At 41.0% G+C, this 27,016-nt stretch overlaps 1 protein-coding gene across 4 annotated transcripts in view; it reads right to left on the minus strand.

Annotated features, from left to right (window-relative positions):
- Nucleotides 1-917: 917 nt before the first annotated feature.
- The window catches only part of gria1a (glutamate receptor, ionotropic, AMPA 1a), a 92,546-nt gene continuing 66,447 nt past the window's right edge, over nt 918-27,016 (minus strand). The window contains exons 12-16 of one of the 4 annotated variants that reach the window (XM_074648083.1): nt 22,763-22,961; nt 21,273-21,520; nt 16,497-16,611; nt 9,709-9,843; nt 918-5,344 (exon numbers count right to left, since the gene is read on the minus strand). In XM_074648083.1, coding sequence (XP_074504184.1) covers nt 5,177-5,344; nt 9,709-9,843; nt 16,497-16,611; nt 21,273-21,520; nt 22,763-22,961 — 865 coding nt within the window. In that variant the 3' untranslated portion in view covers nt 918-5,176. Of the gene's footprint in view, nt 5,345-9,553; nt 9,844-16,496; nt 16,612-17,323; nt 17,439-21,272; nt 21,521-22,762; nt 22,962-27,016 lie in introns of all 4 variants that reach the window. The other 3 variants (XM_074648082.1, XM_074648086.1, XM_074648085.1) reach the window with 3 other exon arrangements.

Genomic DNA, 27,016 nt, shown 5'->3' on the forward strand with positions numbered 1-27,016 from the left:
AAAGTGGCCTTAACTCTTTCCTGGTGGTGGCAACATTGGAGGGATTGCAGTATGAAGAAGGCCGGATCAAGTTTGTAAGAGAAAAGGCTAAAGATGTGTCTTAGTCAAAACCCAAACTGGTGGCTGAATTAAGTGGCAGAAATGGAGCAGAATATAGAAACTTGACTGTACATGCCATTCTTCAAACATTAAGGATAAAGTGAAAGATCTGAGTAATTAGGACACTAAAGGGATAGTTCTGTTGTCTCCAAAACGTGAATTGTAATGACAAAATACAATATGATGGCCTCTTGGTCTAAGACAGGTACCACAAACAGCAATGCCCCCAATTTGAACTCGGCCGAGAACCTTGTTGTATGTCATAACCCTCCTGTCTCTCTCTCTCTCCAAACATTTCTTGTCTGCATCTCTCTGTGCTATCAGATAAAGGAAAAAAAGGAAAAATATAATCTGAAATAACCTACTGTATGTACCTCTCTGCTTTCTTTTTATATTGACTATGCAGGTCTATTTACCTGCTTTTATTCATGCAATAGAAACATTTATGTCCATTGGTGAATTTAAGGGCATCATAAAGAATGTGGTGATGGAGGCATTTGGTTGTTTTTCTTGAGAGGCCACTGAGTTAAACAGCTGCTCTTATGTTTTATTGTGAATGTTTGTATATTATGTTGTTTTTTAATGTGTTGTGATTTTGTGTGGCCGCTGCCTTGACCAGGACTCTCTTGTAAAAGCGATTTTTGATTTCTTCTTGGTAAAATAAAAATAAGATGGATTATTATTTGGATCACTGCATTCCTCTCTGAGCCAGGCAGCGCTTTCTTCTTCTCTGCTCATAATATCTAAAGTCATATCCCATTCGCCCGAGGCCTGGGTGAGATATATGACTCCCGTGGAAATAAAACCGAACAAATATACATAGTTTATTCCTTTATTCGGTTACAAAAGCATGATGACTTCCTTCCAGGACACTTTGGTTAGAAAAAAAAGTTTATTTCCCAAAAGTCTGATTCCTAGTTGTATTGTTTTACTTTTTTTTTTTTTTTTTTTTAAACTGTGAACCCATTTATTGACCACCGTCTTAATTTTTAAAACTGAGCAACATCCTTTCCATAGTTTAAAAAAACAACAATAATGATGTTTCTGGTGAACTGGTGATTAGATTCCAGTAGTAAAATACTGTGAAAAAGGAAAACGACAAAGAAATATTCAAATGGTGTTAAATCTCAAGCACTTAAAAAACACCAACAGGAAATCCTTTTTGAAATTGCAAAAAAAATAATAAAATTAAATGAACTCAAAACTGTCTTTAAACAACATTAGCGTCTACAGATTATTCAACACCAGTGTGTGTGTGTGTGTGTGTTTTATTTTTTACACTCTTCAAAGTGTATAACACTTTTCCGGCACCCCAGTTCTCCTTATAATACAAACATTGAGTGTATTTTTTATTACTTTTTTTTTCTTTTTTACAAATCTGTTATGGCATATAAAACATCTGTCTGAAGGTAAAGCCTCCGCTGAAGAGTGCTGTGTCGTGTTCTAATTAGTACAACATCAGCAAAAGAAGACGCGTAGATGAGGGAAGAAAGGAAAAGTACTCACGCGGTACAGTGGGTAACTAATTCAGGTACACGGAGGCATGATCGGGAGCGGAACGAATATTTTCACTGGGGGAAGAGAAAAGCCTTTTATATACATAATAGGTGGAGATATGTATGATTTCAGTAAACTCTGACTGCCCATTTTTCCCGCTTGTATGACGATGTAGAGAAAGAGATAGGTCATACATTAGATTTGGTACCGTATTCTTTAAAGCAGAAACTCAGAGGAGAAGAAAAATAATACACGACGACCAGCTGTGGAAGCAGGGGATGAGTGCTGCCTTTGTACAGGCGCTTGGCCTCTGCTGGGAAGCGAGAGGTCAGCTAGAGTGTGTGGTACATAATCTAAAGCTGACCTCTGGCGTCCAACAGCAGTGAAAATCCCATTTCAAGCAACAACCTTCCAGTCACCTTAAAATAAAATCACACCTTTGGACACCGTTGGCCTCTTAGTGTGATGATGATGATGATGTTCAGTGCATTTCAGGACGTATGTTGTGATGAATTACTGCAATTTTTCCCCTCAAAATGCTTCATCTGCTTCGATTTAAACTGATAATTTCCTATATTTCTGATCACCCAGGTATCTGAAATGTCTGTACTCTGCAGTGGAATATTTTTGGAGGTGTAGAGAGGGAAAGTGAGAGGTGAGAAGAAAAGATGCTCGAGTTAGAAGAAGGCACAGAACGTACCCTTTACATCGCCTCTGGCTGTGATGCACTGTGAAAAAGCTGTTATTGGTTTCTTTCCTGCTTTGGCAGTTTTCACCTGCAACCCTGTTGAGTTGAAAGGATAACGCTGGCGACATTCAATGTTTTTGTTGTTGTCAACATTTCCCATGAAAAGACCAAAATCAAAAATGAATCGATTTTTACAAAACAAGTACTGCCAGTGTAGTCAAAGCCTGATACACTGTAACTTAATCCTTTGCTGACATTTTCCGTCATCACCTTATGAACATGGGCACTGTAGTTTATTTTGAGTAAATCCCACACAGTCAGGCTGCTATATATAGGCACTAGCGCACCAAATGTGTATTAATCCACTACTGAAAATAGTCCCCAACAAATGCACTATTAACTCCTGTTTGAGTAACGTTTGCTAAAAACTACAGTGGCCGGTCGTTTTAGAAAAATACTGAGCAAATTTTAAAAGTTAAACTATAGATTTATGAGCTGTTTTAAATATGCACTTCTGTAGTAATAAATGGGCTCATGGCTGAGCGTCACAAACGGGTCAGGGAGATAAGAGATAAGTATTAAATCCCGTCAGAACATAACATATTCATTAAGTCAAATTTGAAGTCCAGAAAAGTATTTAAAGGTGCTAAATGCGAGGATAGAAGCATTGCTATTGCCTCCGCACGGCTCTCAACATGGCGACGGCTGAGCCGGCGGCTCGTAGCTAACGTTGCTAACGGCGCTAAACGTGAAAACAACAGCAACACTGCTGACAGAGCTAACAGTGTTAGGGGGGGAACCAGAGGGTGAGTGCAACGCTTCTGCAACGGCGCCATCAGTCGGGACGGTGTTATCATCTGCAACAATCGTATGACAGCAGTGCAGAGCGGCGGCCGTGAGCTAGCCAATGGAACACGTTCACATGCACGAACATGCACTAAAAGCATGTGCGGCCGACCCGCCGATGTCAACAAAGCCAGAAACTCAGATTACAACACACAAAGTGGGAGAGCGACTTCATTTGCTGCTCAGGTAGACATTACTCCTGTATATCTTTACATAGCAAATAGTTGTTTGCTGCTGTAACAATGCTCTGAATATCATGACAGCGTATCGTTGTATGTCCTTTCGTGGGATTTGTTGACAATAAGAAAAATATATAATCATGCCAGCCTTATTCTTTTTCTGTTCTTTAAATTGTCCTTTCATCCTGAATCATCCAACATGACCTTAAATCTGATTTATGTTGTTGTCAATGTTGGTCAGTCACTCATAAAATACACCACTAATCGACACAACGGGTCAAGAAATGCAAAGTTCATCACTAATAGTCATTTTGAGTAATGAAATGTTTTCAGGTGGAATTTTCTTTTAAGGCCTTTATATCAAACCAAGGCTGTCTGCCCTTTGCCGTTTTTGCCCTCGACTGTTCAGGGCCTGCCACTCCGATTTCTGTTTACTCGACGTGATCTGAAAGGGAGAACTCTGCAGCCGAGCGCCGCGGTGACCAGCGTAACCTTGACTTCCAACCAAACACAGATAAAAGTGGCTGTGAACCTGTCAGTCAAACCAAGTGTTTCAACCCCGCCCGCCTCCTTCCTGAGCTAGCCAGAGGAGGTCAACTTTTCTTTTTATAGGCCACGCACGATCTGCGGGGGATCTCAATAAATTGAGAGTGAACAGCCGCGCTGCCCATTTCATTAAAACTGAATACAGCTGGAAACACATCACAGGAGGAGGGAGTGAAATATGCAGCTCCAACAATGGTTTGAGGAACATCTTCTCCAGATTATATCTGAATTTGTCGATCTCCTCTCTTTAACGTGTGCTGCAAACAGACTCCCTAGTATATCAATGGATATGCTATGAATGTCACAACAGTAGAATACAGTGTAAGGTCACTCAGTACTGTACATAGCCACAGAGTAATGTGTTTTCTCTATTCTGTAACCTTTCTCAGGTCAAAGTGAGCATTTCTGAATCTGCCGTCCGACTGTTTTTGTAATCATTAAATAGTAAAACTCTTTATCGATCGGTTGGTCAAACGTATGACCCCTATAGCAACAAGTGTATCTGTATGAGAATGGTCGTATGGCACAAAGACAAGGCATGATGTGTTAAATGAGGTGTAGCAGCAATGCATGTTTGTTGTCGTCAACCGCTGATTTAAACAGCGTTAACCTTCAGTCAAGGAGAAATCAAACTACTTCTGACAAAGCTCTTTGCGCTATAACGACAGTGTAAACCATATAATATATCATAAAAACTGGCTATGCTACACGGAGCACTCTGTCCTTCCAAAAATGGCGTGTAAATGTGGGAGTGAAAGAGAGCGGGAATGTCCCAAAACAATATTAAATCATTGTTCGCAGTCACAAGTGTTTGTCCTCCCTCTGCCACGTCTGTGCAAAGACCGTCGGCCATCAGAAAGCATCTAGGTAGTACAAGGTCAGCAGTGGAGGTGAAGATATTGCACACGTGGACTAACGTCAACAGCTCCGTCGAAATGGCACAGCGCAGGCGTCACACTGAAGAATAAAGTTTTTTTTGTTTTTTTTCACACAAACGAACACGGTAAAAAAATTCAAAAACACGCCCGCGTTGACGGCTTCTTTATTGCAGCACATTTCCCTTATTTTTAATCTCTTTTTCAAACATCCACTGATTTAAAAAAAATGTTGCGAGTCTTGTGTTCGTAGTTTGTGAGGAGCGGTTTCGAGAGTGCATTTTGGCAGTAGGTTAAGTTCAAGTCGGAGAGCGTCGACAGCCAGGAGGATAGATGGGTCAAACCAGACGGCCATGGTTTTTGAGGTCATTAAGAGTCTTGTGCTCTTCTTCTGCCCCGCCCTGCCCTGCCTATTCCTCGCCGCCAGCACCAGTCACGTGACGAGATCACATGCCGGAGGCGCCCAGTCCCATGCTGGCGGTGTGGCTCATGCAGGGCAGCGTCTGAACGGTCTTGGGGAAGTCGTGGGTGAGGATTCGTCCGTTCTCGCCGCCGCTCCCGTTGCCGCTCATCCTGGTCAGGGAGGAGCAGCGCATGGCGTCGTTGATGGATTGCTGTCAGGGACAAATAAAAGGATTACAGTTAGTCTGCACGCCAGATTTCAGTCACATGCATGCATCATATCCTAATCAGGGCAGAGAAAGCGTATGCAACAGTTAGAGTAGCAGCGCAGCGCACAGTACTTTAACCCTCTGAGACCCACAATAGACCCGTTTTTGTCTTTTTTAGGGGGGTTCAGGGGGTCTTTAGGGGGAGATAGCAGATCAACAGTAGATGTCACATAGAAGTGGTGTACATCATCTGAAAGCTGGGAACCTTAAGATTAATTTGATATGCAACTAAGCACTGGGTGTCAAGTTGTTCTAGTGATAAATCAGTTAATTAATAACTTAATTAATTAAAATAAATTATAGAAGTGTATTAGGGTTTAGATAATTATGATAGTATATGGTGGCCATTCCCATACTCTATTATGTCTCATAAGTTGTTGCAGTAATTTTTGGGTTGATACCAAAACATGATCAATAATCCCTCCAAAATACCACATTAAGACACCAAGGCCTTGAGGAACATCATAGAAAAAGCCATGCTGTGATTTGTTATCAAAAACTTTTGACATTTGGAGATTTCTGCAAGAATTTAATTTTTCTGCGACTGGATGGCGAGCACTTCTGTTCTGGAAACTGCTCAGAAATCCCCTTATTGCCATTCTAGCTAGGAAAGCCATCCATCCCCTGAATGCCCTACAGTAGGTCTCTAGTTTGTGGCTTTAAAGTGTTATAAGGCTGTGATTATCCTAGAGGTCACCACAGGTCATTTCATACAGCGAGGTCAAGTTTAAAAAAATGGCCACAATACAATAAAATGGCTACTATGGGGACTAACATCATCACACATTAATACAACTGGGCTCATTGGATCATCAAGAGTCTCAACTTTACAGTGATACCCCATTTATGTAATTCCAAGACTGTTTAGGGACCCCAGTATCCAGAAATATTCAAATAGATAAATTTAGAATAGGCAAAAATAACACATTTATACTGCATTCAAAAACTGCATGTTTTTTACCTCAAACTGCATGTGATTATCATAAAGTGGGCATGTCTGTAAAAGGGGAGACTCATGGGTACCCATAGAACCCATTTTCATTCACATATCTAGAGGTCAAGGGACCCCTTCGAAAATAGCCATGCCAGTTTTTCCTCGCCAAAATTTAGCGTAAGTTTGTAGCATTATTTGGCCTCCTTCCTGACAAGCTAGTATGACATTGTTGGTACCAATGGATACCTTAGGTTTTTTAGTCATATGATGTGTTGATATGTTTCATATGATCTTTATCTCTATCTATAAAACTCAACCTGCTACAGCCTCTGAAAGACAGTAAAGTCGGTCGGGATCGCGGGTCTTAGAGGGTTAAAAGCTCTTTCAGCTATAGGAGATAAAGATATAAATTATGCAATTTCTCTTCCTTTATTACATGAATATATGCGCATAAGCAGCTGTTTATGTCACTATGTGAATGTGGTGCTGGCACGCCAAGAAATTCAGGAGCAGAATGAGCTGTTAGGAGTCATAGGGTGCTAGTTCTCGCCCTCTTTATCTGGGCCTGAGTGATGCTGGCCGATGTGTCCTACTTTGTAACAGGAGGAGCAGAGCAAAGTGTGGGTAGTAAGACAGGAGCTGAGGCTTCACTCATTGGTTTAATAGCTCCATTCTCCAGTCTAGCGCAATAAAAGCCACTGGGCTCGAAAGGCGACCTAATGATGTGCGGTTCACGTGTGTGTGTGCGTCCCTGCATCCCCTATTCTATACGGCTGATTAAATTGGGCGAGCGAGATTTGGAGCAACCGGTGAGTGCTGCGTGGGGATTGGAGAATTACACCGGCCCGTAATTGGAACGGCGTTGTTGTTTCTTTCAAGCCAAACTGCATAAAGGCAGCGCTGCACTAATAGGCTGCTCGCCAGTCTCATCAGCATACTGATCAGGTGCCTCGTCGTGGGCTGATTAAAACATAAGAGATTCGTGTAGAAGATCACTCCTCGTCTTGGCCCAGCCTTGCTTTTTTCGCTGTTTACACGCGGAGTACATCAGCGCGGTGGCTTTGATGTTGGAAGAATGAATCAAAGGTTGTTTTGTTGCAGATTGATCCACGAAGCTGATGAGTAACAGCTACGATATCGCTGCTGTCGGAGGAGAGAAGCCTAACGTCTCCCAGTAGAAGTACTACAAGCAACAAGTCCTTGCTCTCAGATTTGTGAACATACAGCAGTTTGAGTTAGACTAGATTAAAGCAGTGATGGAACACATGTGAGCCGCAACCAGGCCTGCCTTATGGTATACATATAAAGGATGTTCACCACAATGGGCCCTGCGTTTGCGAGACAGTCAGCAAAAAGAGAGGAAGAAGGAGCAGGGGAGAGATTTGCTCAGAGCGACAGACGTAGATAGATGTACCACTGTAATTCAAATTGCCTTTATACCTGTGCTGCAAAGTGACAGTTGTTCATTTGTGAATGTGTGCTGCCAGATTATTGTAATGAGTGTATTAATAGGACTTAACGAGAAGGAACAGTTTTGTAAACTGAAATAAAAAGTGTGATGTGTATTTAAGGACTGAGTTTAGATTTTATATTATCCACCATTAAAGCTGCAGTAGGTAACTTTGAGCAAATATGATAAAAAAGTTAATTTTATAAAACGGTCACTATATCCTGACAGTAATGCATGAGACAGATAATCTGTGAAAATAAATCAAGTTCCTCTGCCTCCTCCTAGTGTTCGTAATGACATTTCACCGTGCCCGAAGGAAAACAACCATTCAGAGCCAAAAAGTCTCTGGGCAGCTGTCAATCACTGCTCACGAAACTCGCAAACTCCGATCACACTGTCAAACTAGGCAGCGCTGATCGAATGTGAATTTTTAAGAAACATATTTTAGTGTAGTTACTATTTAGCTGTACAATAAGAAAGTTTGCGACACGGGCGCCATGTTGAAAACAGTCAAGCCAAAACTAAGAATCGGCCACTGGCCGGAGCAAGCTTTCTCATTTTACAGCTAAACACAGGGGCGGACTGGGACTGAAATTCAGCCTGGGATATTCAGATGTAGAGGCCCTTTAATGCAAGCGCCCAGAGGATGTGAGCCAAAAACATTTTTGGCAGTAATTTTAACACTAATCCAGTCTTTGTGGTACACTCGTTTGCATATTGACGGGAGGGAAATGTCCCTACCAATACTTCCACTAGTAGAAATACAGAATGTCTGCAGATGGATAGTGGCAGGTTGTTTTGTTTAGTAATAGTAACTTGTGTTTGATTGTGTGAATGAGGGACGGATTAACCCTGACTAAACACTATTTACCGGTGATGAGCCAATCAGATATCAACAAAAATGAATATCAGTCCAAATTATGAGGGGCCGCTTGTATCCCCCCCCCCCCTCAATATTAAAAGTATTAGATAGGCCCAGTCTGACAGGCAGCGTTCTGCTCTGTGCTGTCTGCAGCTGCGAGAGGCAAGGCTGGCTCATGCTGCGGTTGCAGTAACAGAATCTTGATTAATATTTGATCAGCGCTGCCTAGTTTGATAGTTTGATCGGAGTTTGCAAGTTTTCGCGATCAGTGATTGACTGCTGCTGTAGAGACAGCTCAGCTCTGATTGGTTGTTTTCCTTCAAGAGGACACAAAGGAGCATGATTTTTGTCACATGTTATTTGTATCTAAAACGACTGGGCACTGTAGTTTTTAGCAAATGTTAATCAAACAGGAGTAAATAGTGCATTTGTTGGGGACTATTTTCAGCAGCGGATTAATACACATTTGGTGCGCTAGAGACTATATATAACAGCCTGATGGTGTGGGATTACTCACTATCTATGTCTCATGCTCTATTGTCAGATTAGAAGACAAAGACAAACTATGCTAAAGATGCTATATGCAAATAACCCTGTGATACTAACGGGAATCATGACTGTGGTTAAATGTCAACTTCAGATGGTGTAGAAACAGGCATAATGGCAATTTTGGAATCAAGTGATTGAACAACACTGCAGGAGATCAGTGACGTAAAGACTGAGCGAGGTAGCGGCAGAGGGAGAGAGAGGTACAGGACAGCGTTTGCACTGCGGTGGAAGCCGTGAGAGGCCCTACTGTGATCACGGTTAGATGGGCGGGAGGGTGAGGAGGCGGATGTCATCATCATCATCATCATCATCATCATCATCATCATCATCATGGTTTGAATCACAGCGTTTTCCTACCCCGTGGCTGTGCTCTGCCCTTATATCTTAACAGTGTTGTTGGCGTACAGGCCGTAGCTCTGCAGCTCTGTGTAGGGGGCGCTAGCACCACTGTCTAAGGCTGAGCAGTGAAAGGCCTGAGCGGCTGAGGCGGCAGCGGCTCGCGCGGTGGACACCTTCATTCGGCGCGACTCGGTCCTGGACTTGTAGCAGAACTCCACCAGCGCCACCAGCATGGCCAGGCCCAGGCCGCCGATCAGGATGTAGAAGACTCCCGCCACATTGCTGAGGCTCAGAGCGCTCGTCTTGTCCTGGAGGAGAGGGAGGGGGGAGGGCAGAGCCAGGTGGTGAGGTGCGATAGTGGCGACAGAACACACTCTACAGCTTTTTACACACACACACACACACACACACACACGCGCGCGCACACGCACACGCACACGCGCACACACACACACACACACACACACACACACACACACACACACACACACACACACACACACACACACACACACACACACACACACACACACACACACACACACAGGACCAAAAACTGAAGACAGATTCGCACACATGTACTTATAGACAAACATTAGTTTCACAAACAGGAATCACAAGGGCAAGGACTCAAATGCATTACAGCAAATATACACACACTCAAACCCATACACACTTAAGAGTACACACACAGTACACACTCATACTGTATACAGATGAGCCTGACTAATTAAACCCACAAAGAGACAAAGAACATGAATAGTAAAAGACCAGAGGACAATACACACACGTAACTCAAAAACAAAACATTAACAATAAAAACATATTTTGGAGGCCTGTCTCACAAAGTAGACTTTAAAGGTGCTAAATTTCATTATTGGGAGCATTTCAATTGCCTCTCAATGGCTCTCAAAATGGCAAAGGTGAGCCGGTGCTAACGGCGCTAACAGTGCAAACGTCGGTAAACGAACCGGAGGGAGGGTGCAATGCTTCTGCGGTCTGTTGGGACGGCGTTATCAGCTATAAACGCCATATGAGCACAGTGCAGTGCGGTGGCCGTGAGCTAGCCAGTGGGGCACTCACATGCACTAAAAGCATGCGCGGTTGGCCCGACTATGTCAACAAACCGTGTCAAATTTCGAATAACAACACACATAGAGGAAGAGAGACTTCATCCTCTGCTCAGGTAGACATTACTCCTCTATATCTTTGCATAGCTAATAGTTGTTTGCTGCTATGTTAATGCTCTGGATATCATATAGAGCTGTGGTTCCCAACCTATTTTCCTCGAAGTCCCCCCTACTTGTATCTAAGAAAAGCTGAGCCCCCAACAACGCTCTGGAGTTGTTGGAAATGTTTGGATCACAAGAGTCTGAAACAATCCTACGCAGCCACCACTGGAATCTTTATCTCCAACTTTATTTATTCAACTGTGCAGAAATACTGGGTTTAACAGAATGTGGCTTGCTAAATAGCAAAAAAAACACATCTTTTTAAATAGTTTTGAATAAAAACTTTTGTATAAATTATCCAGTAAGTGTGGTATTATGATTTTAGTTATACATGTGCAAATCTACTTTTGACAACCTCAGAGAAGACAAATCCTGGCGAACCACATGTGATCTTTGGTGCCTGACCCCAGGTTGGGAACCACTGGTATAGAGCACCTTTAATATGTTAGCTGGATAACTTTGGATCCAATGCTGGCTTTTAAGATTCACAAAAATAGATAGAGTCAAAGCTCATAACATCCGTACAGGATCCAAGTAGGGACAAAATACTGCATTAACGTTAAAATGACAGATACTAAAGAGCACTGAGTAACTCTATTCAAGCTAGTACAATGTCTTTGCTTTATTCCTTTTAAGATAATTAGATATATCAGACATATATTTAAGAGTCATAGTGTAGTCAGCATTCCTCTCTGGCTATAAAACAGGGCTTCTAACAGGACAGTAAGCACAATGGGTAGTTGGAGAAGCCATTAATAAAATGTACTGTTCTTTGGTTAAATGTCGACTGCTGGACTCAGAGAATGTGAGGCGACTTCATGATGACACTGTCGTATAAATAATACTCTAAAAAGTATTCTGACAGCGCCTTAATGACGAGCAGCGATCAGCCTTTTTTAATTTAAAAAAGGAAGGACGTCTTCGCACTGAAAATTAGCTCCCAGTGATTTATTCGAGCTACATGTCGGTCACAGGCCTTTATCAAGTCCTTTTTTAATTTAACAAATCATACTCCCGCAGTGCTCCTCTCCACATCAACACAAGCAGCATTAATGAAACAGTTCAATGTTTTTTCCTTATATTCATTCATCCTATAATTATTATTTCCAGCATAATAAAATGTCAACCATATTATTGAGGCCTATTTAAAAGACTGACTGTAGTGGACTCGCTTTGTGAGACAGGCCACACATAATGACAACAGAAACATTTCTATGACTTATTTATATAATTCTAAACATTCATAAACAACACCTATATTAACCTTTTCAGTCAACATTCTCTATACACATGTCTGTTTTCTCAAAATGACATTTTGGGAGGGGACAGGTAAAGTGTCCACAACACATGCATTCATGCAGCAACAGCACAAACAAGTCTTTAGTCTAACATCGCATCTCATATTATAGGTCATTATTCGCTATCGCAATGCCACTTACTTACACGTATGCCTATTTATAGTCTGTAATGAAATCATTAAGACTTAAATGAGTCAACCTAAAGGGCTCTCATGTCTAACGAGGTTTCATGTGAATCCGTTTGGAGGATACCTTTGTGTCACATGAGGAGATTAATGGAAAGCTATAGTTGTGTTAGAATGGGTTACACTTTATTATGCCTCTACTTCACCTCGACATTCAGGCTATTATTTAGTCTATTCACTTTAATAAATACTGTTTAACCCCAAGGGCAAATTTGCATTTGAATACGTTTAGTCTGTAGTTTGGCCAAATATTATTGAGATGCACCCTGTTATTTAGAAGCATTATGTGATGTAAATGAGGTTTTTATACCGCAGAGCGTGTGTCAAACTATGTGCTATGGAGGACTGAGAGTTTGCAGGTTTTTGCATCAAACACGGACAAAAAACATTTCCTTCTCTCCGGTTGAATTTATGTTTATCCCCTGGAGCTGTATTTGCTTCCCAGAGTTGGTCCTAGAGGCCAAATCCTTAGAAATGTTTAAAATAAATAGTCTATGTGTGCGTGTCTAAACTCATTAAATCTAACCAAAGAAAAAAGCTTTGTCTTCGCCCTTCACACAGCTAATAACTGTTTAGAGTAGTGAGTTGTTTTAGAGAGCTTGGGAGATATTTTGGTAACACTTTATAATAACCATCATTTATAAATGGTAAATTGATAGTTAATTAAACTTAATTAACAGTTATTTTACTGTTAAATAACAATTCAATGAATTAATAATGTTAATTAATTATTATTAATGCTATCATTTCTCATATTTTATCATTAGTTTGTGTAACATGAAATAATTAGGTTATTATATATTGTATCATAGCTGATAAGAAGCGATGACAATTACATTCTGATTACATTAATACAGTATCTATTAACAGTTTATTGTTGCACACATTATAACATTTTATATACTATATTAAGTATTTGTTAGTGTTTACCAAATGATCGTTTGTAAAACATCTATAAACAATACATGGACAGATGGACCAAAAACCAATTATTAACCAATGACAAAGTATTAACTATCTATCTTAATAATATTTATAGACAGTTTACAAACCAATTATAAACCATTAACAAAGTGCTACAAATACTGTATCTGTCAATGTAATATTTATAGGTGGTTTACAATTTCTTTAAGGTTTACAAATAATATCTTAATCATTAACAAATACTTATATATATATATATATATATTTATATATATATATATATATATAGTACATAAAATGTTATAATTTGTGAAACAATAAACTATTAAAATAACATAAATTATAGCATTACTAATAATTAGTAAAAATTAATTATCATTTCGTTGTTTTCTATCAGTAAAATAACTATTAACTAAGTTTAATTAACTATCAATTTACAATTTATATTTTTTATATTTTTAAACAGATGAGAAAATTGCTGCTAATAAAAAGCATCACATATTCAGGTTGTGAGTGCCGCCCAAATATTCAAAGAATTGCTTATTCTCCTCTTCCCGAGGGTTGCATGAGAGTGGTATAAATTTTCTCTAACTTTCTCTGAGCAAGCAAATAAGCATATTTCCCAAACTGTGAAATTATTCCTTTAATGTTCCCAAACACATAAATATTTACTATAGAGGGATTTAAAATTCCACAGTAAACCACATTTAAATATAGACTTGTGTGACTGTACTGCAGAGATGTTCCTGTCGGTCCGATGGCAGCGTATTCTACCAAATCTCTCTTTTAAATGGAGCTCTTTGCTATGAGTCTGTATAGCTAAGTTAAAATCACTGTGTTCCCTGGATGCTCAGCCCGTCATGGCACATGGTTTGACACTCCTGCGCTATCGAAATATAAGCAAGGGAAAGGAAGAAAAACAATCTTGGCACTTGTAGTGTAGCTACAGGATCAGAAGGCCAGCTGACAAACACATACAGAGGTGTCTGAGCTAAAGAGCAGAAAGTGTTTCTGTCAGCGGGAACTATTTCTTGAAACAGTGGATGACATAAACTGTAAATGCATGCAAGCACAGTGGCAGACTTGGTGTGACTCGGGGTCCATCTAGCAGATTGACATGGTTTGCATCCACACATGCACAGTCTACGGGCAGAGAGTTAGGGACAGGGTTATTATAGGGGTTATTAAAGGTTACGGCTCAACACGTTCACGAAGGGTTCAGCAACGGTCTAATGTCATCATCTGTCTCCCTCACGTCCTTCTCTGTTTCCTTTTCTTATTCTTTCTCCTTGCGAAGGAGATACTTTCAGACTGATTCATATTCAATCTACAGTACAAACTCAAGGTTATCATCACACTTGATCCGTGTGTCTGTGTGAGTGTTTGGGAAATCTATTTTAAAAGATTAGAATTGGAAAACACTTCCACTAGATGTTAACTGTAGTCTATATATATATATATATAACGAACCATTGTCTAACAATCCTGACTAATCCACCACACATTTATTTACACTGCTGGTAATGAACATTAAATCTCTGACAACACAAACTCATTGGGAAGAAATAGACACAAGAGTTCCACCAGAGTACTGGCCCGAATATAAGACAATGTGTTTAGCTTTTGATGGCTAATGTTAGCTCATGTTAGCAATCCCCAGATAAATATTGCTGTGTAATTATTATTATTACGGAGTCAGTTTGCTGACTTTATGACCCTGCTCTGTTTCTATATGCTCAAGCATTTACCATGTTTTTTTTAATGTACACTAGCCACAGTGGCGGCTGTTCAGCAAACAGTTTCATAGGCTCCCTTAAAAGAGAAATTTGCTACTTTTTTAGGTGGATGTCCAATCAGTGTTGATGCTAAATGTAGTTCATTAGAGCAATAAAGTCCTCAGTGCGCACTATATTGACGGAGAAAGCCGAGTTCTCCTGCTGCAAAATCCGTTGTTCTTCCTGCATACAGTGACGTAGTTGGAGGCAAGGAAGAACTACAACAAGTGACTCGAGAGGGTGGAGCTAAGTACAACCGAACGCCGAATGAGACATTTTCAGGCGACCAAACTGTTACGATTAACGTTAATGAACTGAAAACACACTGTGAAAGGGTTAAAGTTGTAAGACGAAAACATGGACAACTCCCAGACCGGACAACGCCGTGGTAGCAACCTGTCAAGGTAGCCATGCCCTAAAGTTTACCCTGCTTTATGGTCTATTTGACTCTAAATGGGACCATAATTTACTAAATGAACATCATGCTGTATTGAAGAAGACTTGAAACTAGTGATTGAGACCATAAACTCATTTTTACAATGTTTACTCAGGTAATAAATCAAGTGAGAAGTAGGGTCATTTTCTCATAGACTTCTATACAATAAGACTTATTTTTGCAACCAGAGGAGTCGCCCCCTGCTGGCTATTAGAAAGAATGCAAGTTTAAGACACTTCCACATTGGCTTCACTTTTCAGACCCAGAGGTTGCCCACTGGGCTGCAGCCTCCGTGTTTTTATTCTATTACCAGCATAAGTATAACTTGTAACTTGGCTACGCTTCTGTACGTTTTGGCTGGGCATCAGTAGCTTGCACGCATGGCATCCTGGTACATGTCGTCACTATCGGCGCGGCTGCACGAGCAGGAGAACTCCGCTTTCTCGGTCAATATAGCACACATTATGAGGAATTTATTGTTTCAATGGACTACATTTACCATCAACACTGATTTGACATCCACATAAAATGTGGCAAATTTCCCCTTCAACCCTTTTTTCTTTTCTGCTGTCTCATGTTAATGTTACAGCAGAAAAAAGATGTGACAGTCATGGCTAGCACAGAAAGATAGTAAAAAATTGAAAATCTAATTTAAGTCGTTTTTATTGATTAAAGCTGAGGCCAAAGTGAATTGATCAAATTATTTGTTTTAGTAGATTGATACATTAATTTTCCACAATTGAATGAATCAATTCACACAACAGAGTATTTTGCTGCATAAATATCTTGATCTGACTGTTAATTATTTAGTTTTTTTTGTATTATTTACTGCATCTTTATTTAAATGTGCAACACATTTAAAACATGTGAAACACAGTGTATCTGCCTACATTATTACATTCAGTGTTTCTCATCTTTTAAGTCTTTTATCCAAAAACAAAAATGGGAGTGTGTCTTATGTTCGGGCCAATACAGCAGTGCTCCCATAACCACATGGGGAGTATTGCTCAGTAATAGAGGCTGAGGGCTGGACTTGGGAGCTGGTCTAGGATCAGGGCGGGGGTTGTGCTGGGAGGTGCTGTGAGGTGACAGGTTCGGTTTGGAGACTGACCTTTCTTCCGGAGTCCTTGCTGCCACACTCCCCTTTATCGTACCACCATTTGTTTTTCAGTTTGTCTAAGACGGCTTGCTCATTGAGTTTCAACACCGCTAGGTTTACTGGGATTCTTCCAACCATAAGGAAATAACATAAATAACATATTATACCATGTTATTTTATGTTATTCATTCAGAGACACAGAGCAGCAAATACATACACACATTAATGCTTGCTTAAAGATAAAAAAAAAGCAACTTTTCACACACACCGCACACACACGCACACACATATATAAGCATAAACATCATTAGAAACATCAGAGTCAAAGTGATATGCATTAATACTCCATCTATCTTGGTTGGCTGGCTCCCTAAGGAAGTAGATGTGTATTACTATATCACTTTGGGTAACCGGCACACTGCTGACCCTCGCTTGTGCAACGCGGATGTCTCAATTGTATCTTTTGTCAAACGTAAAGGTGTACTGAACAGATTCCAAAGCCTGCATGGGCTCTTTAAACATCATCGAGCACCAGGGATGCAGCTGGTTTAATTACGACACGCTGATCAATTTAAAATCATCGATGTTCGTTTTGTTTGAGCAGGAGAGATGATACCAAATATCCCCCTCTGTGGTTTCCGAATTCAGCCACCGCAGGCTAAATAATCACCCCCCCTCTTGGCACTTTTCCTTTGCCCTTCGCCACACCACAGAGGGATTAAGTGTTGCCGGAGTGGCCGTGCAGCGTGGGTCTGCCGGTTACCCCCCTCCCCACAACCCCCCCACCCCACTCCCAGTGGTGGTGGGTTACCCGCAGGGTTTATCAAACTGGCTCTGACCTTGGAGTCCCCGCCCCCGCTGCCGCACTCTCCCTTGTCGTACCACCACTTGTTTTTCAATTTGTCCAAGAGGCCCTGCTCGTTCAGTTTTAAAACTGCCAGGTTTACTGGGTTTCTTGAAGATAATGTAAAACGATAGCCATTAGCAGACACTCTATGGGACAGATATATATACGTATATATATATATAAAGAGATTGGTCGCATGGTGGTGGTGATTATGACAACAGTGACTAGAAACTCCTGCATATAGCTACTGATATAATGGAGCAGGAGTGCTGGCTTTAGATGCACATGTTAGTTAGTTCTGCAATGGGCTGAAATGCTGAGCGCCCATACAGCAGTAGTAGAGTCAGGTTTTACCAAGCAGGGGCCTCAGAAGGAGGCAGAGCAGACGCTAATAATGGAGATGCATTGGATGCGGAAGTCTGTCTACAGATGGTAATTTCCTCTCAGTGGCACCAGCATACAGATCACTATGGTAACTAACCTATCAATATTCAACCCATAACTGCGTCGCGGCGAATTGAAGCCTGTGTTGATTAATTTAGAGCTATCAGCAGAGTCAAATGCAGACATAGGCTTTCAATGTTTTAACTGTCAGGTTCGATTCCACAACAAGTCTATTTCTCAGGCAGGCTGAGAGGAAACTGTGTGACCAACTATAGACGGAGTCCTGACCGTGAATCTATATGAAGCAGCTCATCCAAAGCATCTCCCCAAGGCTTGCTCTCTCTCTCTCTGGTGAGTGATTGTGTGTATTTCCTATAGCTGACAGGCTGCGGACAAAGACTCTCTCCATCCACGAATCACAGAGAGGCACGATCTGCAATCAGAATTTACATAAAAGAAGCGGAGATGACCGTCTTCTCCCTCAAATCAGTGTCAATTCTTCAGTGTGATATTCTGCCTTTCTCGCCAGCAGACGCAGGAGAGTCTTTGTCCCCAACCCTGAAGTGTACAATGCAGCTGTAGGGAACACAGGTATCCTCAGAGAGCTGGTAAAACCTCTGAATTCTTTCTCAGCCCGATGGGAGCGGGCAGAATGAAAGAAGTCAAAGTGTGTGGACATGGAGACCTGCAGGTCGCTGGTTAGTTTGGTCAGTTGGATCGAGGCGAGCAGATGTCAGGGAGGCTACTGGACTGTATGTTAGGTGGGATGGGGCAAACAGTCAGACAGGCATGGGAGTGGCTTGACGTCATACATGTCAGAAATGAACATTTCACAGACTGATCACAGAGTGTAGTTTGAAGACAGGCCGTCAGTACATCCTGTAAAATAAAATGCCATTTTAGTATCTTTATTTTCAAAGTGCTACTTTCAAAGAGGCCTGCAATGCAATATGAATATTTACATTTTCATATAGGGATACTCAGATCTGTCAGATACCTTAATAAGCAGATCAAGTATCACATTAAATACTTAAATATTTTATTTCGGCTCTGTTTATTTGCTGCGGTGAGCTAATTTTGATGCGTTATGGTGCTACTGTTTCTTTCCAGTTGTGAAGCACAATAAATGCATCTTAATGTGAAGACAGTGGTGAGCTTTAACTGCATTGACAGTGTCATTCCCAGTTAGCTAATGTAACCAAAAATGGATGCAATATAGTTTTCTTAAAGGGACAGTGTGTAGGATTTGGTGGCATCTAGTCATGTGGTTGCAGATTGCAACAAACTGAGTACCCCTCCGCTCACTCCTCCCTTTGCAAGACCGTGGTAACGTGAGCCGCCGAGTGCAAAACCATGGTAACGCCATTCGCCTTGCTCAGAGGCCATCCTTACCATAATAACAGTACTTTAGGAGCAAATGAAGTCAGACGGCTGCTGGCGGTACCACGGTTTTGCACTCTGCGGCTCATGTTACCGCAGTTTCAATTCTGTCGGGGAACTATGGTGGGCTTCAGGTAACCTAAAAATATAAAAAGTCTCTCTCTACAGCCAATGTTTGGTTTGTCCACTCTGGGCTACTGTAGAAACACGGCAGTGCAACATGGCAGACTCCGTGAAGAAGACCCGCTCCCTATGTAGATATGAAGGGCTCATTCTAAGCTAACGAAAACACAATGATTCTTAGTTTCAGGTGATTAAACACTAATGAAAACATAGTTATGGATATTATATTCCATTTCTGCTAATAGATCCCCGAAATGTTACATACTGTTCCTTTAAAGTGCACTTTTTGTCGGGAAGTTGTTTCGAAATATTGCATGGACAGAGTAACATTTGTGCTGTTTGTAAGGTCTGTATCTGTACACATCACCAGTCATTTTATAGTAAGAACTGTGCATGTTACATATATTAGAAAAGATCAACTTGATAGTGTGTCTGTCCTCAGTTCCGAACATGGTAGCAAGACTAAGAAATTAAAACAAAAGCATTGGTATCAACAGATACTCCGAGTTTAGGAATCAAATTTGGCATAGAGAGAGAAAAAGTTGAGTCAGTGCATCCCCTAATATTCAGCACTCTGATGCATAAACAATGCACTGCAGGTCTGATTGAACTCAGCTCTTTGAATTCAATGGACATTCACTGATGTCTGATCCCAGTTTCCCCAGATACCCAATTTCTACTTCAACCATAAAAACATTTGAATTATTCAAAATTTCCTTTCTTTAATACAACACTTCCAGTCCTGAATGCTTTTTATCTGTTGATGAAAGTCAGTATCAGACATCTGTGAATGGCCAGAGAATAACAAACATCACACTGTTAATAAGTAACACAGAGAGAGAGATAACGGGGCCATCCTCAGCAGTTCACCACTGCATCCCATTGCTACGTTGTAGGTTTGGACCAATCTGACTACATGACATGGGAGCTGATTAATTTCAGTTGTCTTGTCACTAATGCAGCACTTACTTGCTGTATGAAATGTAATTTAGGTTGAATTTAAACGGAGCCTCTGAATAAGACATAAGCAACACTTCTAGTCAGCATGTTCTGACCTTTGGCTGTCAACCAAGGTGGAACCCCCTACTGAATCCTCAGCGAGTTTGAATGAAATCTCCCCATATGGCTCCTTTCATTAAAACGAATGAGGCCTATTAGAGATAGATTAAAAGCTTCAGATGCCACCAGCTACTGCTCTCTCTCTCTCTCTCTCTCTCTCTTGGGGTCGAAGAATAATATGAATGAGAAGTTGGTTAAGGGTGTTAATGCAGTATGAAAAGACAGCTGCTGGTCTTGGACATCGACGGCAGAAAAGTACATCCAGTATGAATTATTTGTGTTCATTGCATCAATTATCACATTGAATGTGGCAAGTAGAAATTCAACTCTGCTGACTTCACATTCAAGGTGTGAGCCTTGGCGTAAGTGGAAAAGTAGCCATACGGGGATGAGGTACTTTTAAGCTGTAATTCTGCTTTCAAGGGCCCTGTTGGTTTTTTGAGAGGTGCATTTGCATTTTGTACGAGCATTTTCTGTTTGTTTGAGAGGAATGCTTCAGTGTCAGAGCGAATGTGAAACCAGCCACCACAAACGCTCATGAAGAAGGTTTAGAATGTAATTAGAGGGCAGCAGGAAAACAAGTGTTGCTTAAAGAGGTCTCATGGTCCTACTTTACACTTCTGCCAGTGCTCACAAGTCAGCTATGGATAGGCTAGCTGCATAAGTACATATGCAGACACAAAACAAAGTGTCTTCAGTGGTGAAAATGAGCATGATGAAGTTGTAAATGTCTTTGTGACAGTGTGCAAAAGAAGGAAAAAGTTTAATGAAGTATTGTAAAAATGAATGTCATGCGCTCTATGTCTGATTAGAAAAGTATGTAGAAAAGAATACGGATATGTTGTGTTATTATGATAAAAAGATGCATGAATAAATGAGTTTGAACTGAGCTCGATGGACAAATCAACAGGTGTCAGAGATGATGCTCATGCACGAGCTCCAATAAAAGCCCTTGGAGGCTTTTATCCAGCCACGCTGCAGTGGCATGGGCTTACCTGAGAGGGGAGCCCTTGGGCGTGGCGATGCCGTAACCTTTAGAATCCAGGTTTCCTCCCACCTTCATAGTGTCGCACGGCTTCCTCTGCTCTATGTACTCGTTCATCGTGGACTCCAACAGGTAGGCATACTTGCCCTTGGACTTCCTGACTCTCATCACGCCCTCATCTGTGGTCTTGACAAACACAGACGGGTCGGCCGCCTTCATGTAGGACCACATCTTCTCAAACACGGCGATCTTCGACCTCTGACCAGCCAGAATTGTTAACGAGAGAGATGGGAAGACAGAGAGAGAGACGGTGTCAGTGTGAATACTTTATCATCTCTCTTAAAAGGGATAGTTTGGGTGTTTTCAAGTGGAGTTGTATGACAGTACTTGTCCATAGTTAGTGTATTACCTACAGTAGATGACGGTCGACGCGCTGCAAGTTTGGAGAGGCAGACAGGAGTTACCGCGCGGAAGCAAAGTAATGTACTGTTGTGGACGGGGGCTTCAGCAAAAAAGCACCTAAAAAAAAGGCTTACTTAAAAAGATTAATATCAGTTTAATTATATGCTGTATTTGGAATATTTTCGGCGGTTTACCTTGCTGTGAGACAGCTATACAGTCTATGTTTGACAGGGAACTGAAACTATTATCTATGCTCCCGCCAAAGCAACCAGACTCCATTGAAAAAAACAGTAATTTTACCATACATGAACACGGGAGTTGCTGGTCTACCGCTGCCTCGATTGGCTAGTTTGTGTTATTGTGTGACTTCAGATTCACCAAAGTCACACAATAACACAAACAAACTAACCGATCAAGGCAGCCGTAGACCAGCAACTCCCATGTTCTGCAAGGTAAAATTACAGGTTTTTTCAATAGAGTCTGATGGCTTTGGCGGGAGCATAGATGGACACAACTGAAAGGGCTGCCTGACAGCAATGTAAAGCAGTGAAAAAAATCTAAATATAGCGTACACTTAAACAGATGTTGATCTTTTTAGGTGAGCCTTTCTTTTAGGTGGCTAAAATACGTTTTGCTGACGGCCCCGTCCACAGAAGTACATTGCTTTGCTTCCATTCGGTAACTCCTGTCTGCTTCTCCAAACTGGGGGCATGCTGACCGTCATCTACTGTAGGTAATACACAGACTATGGATGAGTAACTCATACAACCCCACTTCAAAACAATTTTGTTGTTTCAATTTTTTAGTGGCGGAGTTTGTCATTCCCACGCTATATTCAACAGAAAATGATACATGCGTGTAATCCAGTCTAACTGTTTGTAATTTGATCTCATTGATGTCAGCTTTACTGTACATTCTCTCGCTGTAGGAGAGCTGTATTAAGTTAATGCAAACCCAACATTCCCTACCGCTGCTGCTTCACATTAAAAGCATTCAACTGGTGAAACACAGGGTGGATTTTTATTGTGAAGCAATTTGCAGGAAATGCAATGCATTAACGTTGATCGATTAATGCATTTTTGAATCTCTGTTTCTCACCCTGAAGAACTCTTTGGTGGAGCCGGCATCCAGCGTTCCATAGGCGATCTCCGTCTGCTTGGCCAAATCCTCGGCGCTCTCTATAGGAGACACCATCCTCTCCACTGTGAGGAAGGCAGCCAGGTTGGCAGTATAGGATGAGATGATGATGAGGGTGAAGAACCACCAGACGCCTCCAACGATGCGGCCAGACAGAGAGCTAAAAACAGAAGGACAGGATATTTGGTTGGTCACTATAGAAGACAATCAAGAATCAATTACATGTAAATGTAAAGACTTGGAAAATGAAATAGCATCACTCTATTTTTTTCTTCCTGGCCAATTTTTTGCACACAATCAAGAAAAGTAATCTAAAAACCTTGTGATGTTCACACCATCCAAGTGACCTACATTGCATCACACTCCCTCTGCACACACTCATCGTTCCACCAGGCTTGGAGAGCTTAGACCAATGTGCTAAGGAAAGATAACCAGTTCCACAAAGACCCACTCAGCTTCCTGCCCGCCAAATTAATCTCACTTTAAGAAAGTTGCCAATATGTTTCATGGAAACACGCGCGTTAATTGTTGGGGATTAATAGGCAGAGGAGAACACTTAGCCACAGCTCTAATTGCACTTTAGAAAAAGAACAACAACCAAAAAAACAACTGGATGATTTGAGAGCAAAATCCCCTAAGTCAAATCCCCGTCTTTCCTCTCTCTCCCTCTCTCTCCACCTCAAGAGAAGCCAGCTTGAACAGCAACAGCAGAAATCATGTTGCGTTACATATCGGGTCCCCCGACAAGCGCCGAGGCACAGAGCGGCGGAGCTTACGCAATGAAAATGACACAAATCTGAAACAAAAAAAGGCTCTCATGATTCACCTTTGTGCCGTCAAGCCAAATGGAGCGTGAACATGAAGGCGAGATTAAGTATGACAAAAAAAAAGAGGGAGAAGCTAAAACATAATCATTTAAGATGCTTTTCAGATGACGGGTGGATGATGAAAGAGCAGTCGGGGAGCGAGCGGAGAGCAAACACAGAATGGATGCCGAGCCTTTGAAAATCAGTTGGGAAAATGCAGAGCTGTCTGCGGGGGGTGTGTGTGTTTGTGTGTGTGTTTGTGTGTGTGTTTTTTGTGACTTGTTCACTGATCACTGTTCAAAAGGGTGTGGGTAAGGTTAAGCTTTTTTCTGTGCAGTGGGGGAAAGCAACATGCTTCTTTAGATAGCTCAGTGCATATTTAGCACTGCAGCAAACAATTCACAATTCTCCTGTGTCAAAACTCTCCGTTTCAGCTCTGTACAGTTATAGAAGTAAACAAAATGTTGTGACTCTTGACTTTATGACATCTGAGTCCCCAGACATTCTGTGAGTAAAAATCTTATATCATATACAGTTGTGTAAACATAGCCCAAGAAAAACCCACCAGATCATAGGGCGCCAGCAGCACCTCCCAGCATCCAAATACATTAAAGATAAGGTTGTTAATATTAAGAAACTAGCAAGATTTTAGAAGTTCTCCTACTGAAAACCTAGCCCAGAGTTACCAACTCCTTTATTATGAATGGAGCTATCAGCACTAGCTCCAAAAGTCCCTAAATCTAGCAAGAAAGTCACCTAGTCGACAACTATGACAGTCCGTACCATCAGGCCTCCCTCCAAAGCCACTCCCACAAAATTATCATAATGAACGTAAACAACGAACATTGCTATTGTTAATACTCACAGCTGTCAAGACTCCGGTGACAGCCACCGGTACCAGATTTTTATCTTTTTTGTCAGAACATTTGATTTATTGATTGCTGTCGGGATGTTATGAGAATTTCAACAAATATAACAAAAAATGTTTTTGAAGAAGATTACCAATCCTAGCTTTAAGATCAATGAGCTCTATTAATTGTAAACGAAACCCTATACTGAGCTCTTCACTACTGCTTTATCTTTGCTCTCTTTCCTACTTTGTACTGCAACTGCTGCACAACAATTTCCCTTGGGATAAATAAAATTCAATGTTAACTTATCCTTCAAACTGTAAACAAGAATTGCACATCTAGAAATGTGAAAAAAGATAAACTACATACACTAATTCCATATACAAGGAGTAATCAAATAGATACTAATAATACCATAGGAAATACATGGGCCAAACGTTGAATCAAATAGGTACACATCATCCAACGGGGAATTGGATCAAATGTATCAATATCAGAAAATTTCAAGAACATTTTATTAAGGTTCCTAAAAGATCAAAAGTGGCTAAGTTTAATCACATTATAAAAAATAGTCACTATTAGTAGAGGTTAAAAGGACAGGTCAATATTGTCTGAAATCTAATTGTGAAAACAAGAACATAATGATCAATCAAGACAATCAGAGGTCTAGGGCTGGGCAACATATCAATATTATACAGATATTGGGATATGAGACTAGATATCCTCTTGGATTTTGGATATCCTAATATGGCTAAGTTCTTTTCCTGGTTTTAAAGGCTGCATTACAGTAAAGTGATGAATTTTCTCACCAGACTGTTCTAGCTGTTCTATTATTTGCCTTCATCCACTTTGTCATCATATCCATTACTGGTGATTATTTATCAAAAATCTCATTGTGTAAATATTTTGGAAAAGCACCAACAGTCAACCCAACAATATCTTTGCAATATCAATATTGAGGTATTTGGTCAAAAACATTGTGATATTTTTTTTTTTCCCACATCGTGCAGCCCTAGCTGAATCTAAAAAATATTTTCATTATTGATCAATCTACTGATTATGCTCTCAATTCATTTGTCTATAAAATGTGCTTGTTTTGCACAACCAACAGTCCAATACCCCCAAATGTTCAGTTTACTATCATATGTGACGAATAACAGCAGAACATCCTCACATTTGAGCTGCTTAAATTAGTGCATTTTTGCTTGGGGAAAAAAAAGAATGACATAATTAATTGACAATCAAAACTGTTTCCTATCAGTTTTCTTTACGTAACAAAAAACTTTATTGTGTCATCTCGCCTGACACAATATCACAGCATCGCACACTGAGAGAGAAGAAGTGCTAATGAGACCTTTGGGCTCAAGTGTTACTGATCCATCATGATTGCTTCTCATCTTTTCAGGAGGAGATCGCTTATGAATTTTACCTCGAGGTTTGAGGACGGAAACATTGAGAAAACAAAGACTACGATTGAGGGGGGAGAGAGAAAGTGTGTTAGGTTGAAACAGCATACAAGAGAGAGAGAGAGGGAGAGGGAGAGGGGGAAAAAGAGAGAGAGAGAAATGGCAAAGATGAAAAGTAAACTGGATGGTACCACCAGAGGCTGACAAACTCCTTAGCTTTGACTGCTGCTGGCCTCCAGAGATGGCAGTAAACAGCTGTCTAATCCTTCTCCTTCAATCGCCCTTTTTTCTTTCCCTCGCTTTCTCTCTCTTCCCTTCCTCTCCTTTCTTTTTCCTTTCGCTTCCATCCCGCCTTCGTCTCCACTGTGCTCCCTCCGGTCTCTTCATGTGCTGGGGGGGGGCTGACAGGAGCTTGTTTGAACAATGGCCTACACCTTGGCACTGACACTGACGCATTCAACTATGCATGCACACACACACACACATGCATACTCTTTCTTCCTGAAGACAATGTGTGAGTTTGTGTGTGTGAGTTTGTCTGTGCAAGAGAACAACCAGGTCACCGTTTACTGTGTGACTGGCAGAGAGAGATGTGTGTTTGTGTGTGTGTGTGTGTGTGTGTATTGGTTCTCCTGCAGCAGTCCTCCTCCCTAGTTGAGCAGAGCGACTGGCAAACACAGACCTGTTTGTCTCTGTTTGTCTCCTTTTGAACTCGCTTCCTTTGAGCCTCTTTCCCGCTCCTCATACATTATTGCACGGCAGCCAACCTTGGTGCCTCGGTAAAACATTAACTCAGCTGTCTTATTACAGTAAGGGAAATCTTTCCAAGTACCACTGTAATTTCATAGTCCTTGTTAAGGCAATGATTAATCAATTATTCACTCGGCCCCTTTTATTGCATTACGAATAAAAAGGAATAGTAAAGGGAGCAGCGATTGCACTAGCTCCACAGCAGTAGCGATGTATACAGGAATGCAATATGCACATCATTAGAGCTGAAATGATTTTTGGAAAATTGATTGTTGAAGTTATTTAACAACAAACTGTACTAAAGATTTACCAGCTACAGCTTCTAAAACCTCAAAGAGCTGTAAGTTTTTCTCTTTTTCTATCAGAATAACATTTCAAGACATCACTATATGCTCTGGGGAC

The sequence above is a fragment of the Sebastes fasciatus genome, chromosome 10 (assembly GCF_043250625.1).
Source record: "Sebastes fasciatus isolate fSebFas1 chromosome 10, fSebFas1.pri, whole genome shotgun sequence".
NCBI lineage: Eukaryota > Metazoa > Chordata > Actinopteri > Perciformes > Sebastidae > Sebastes > Sebastes fasciatus.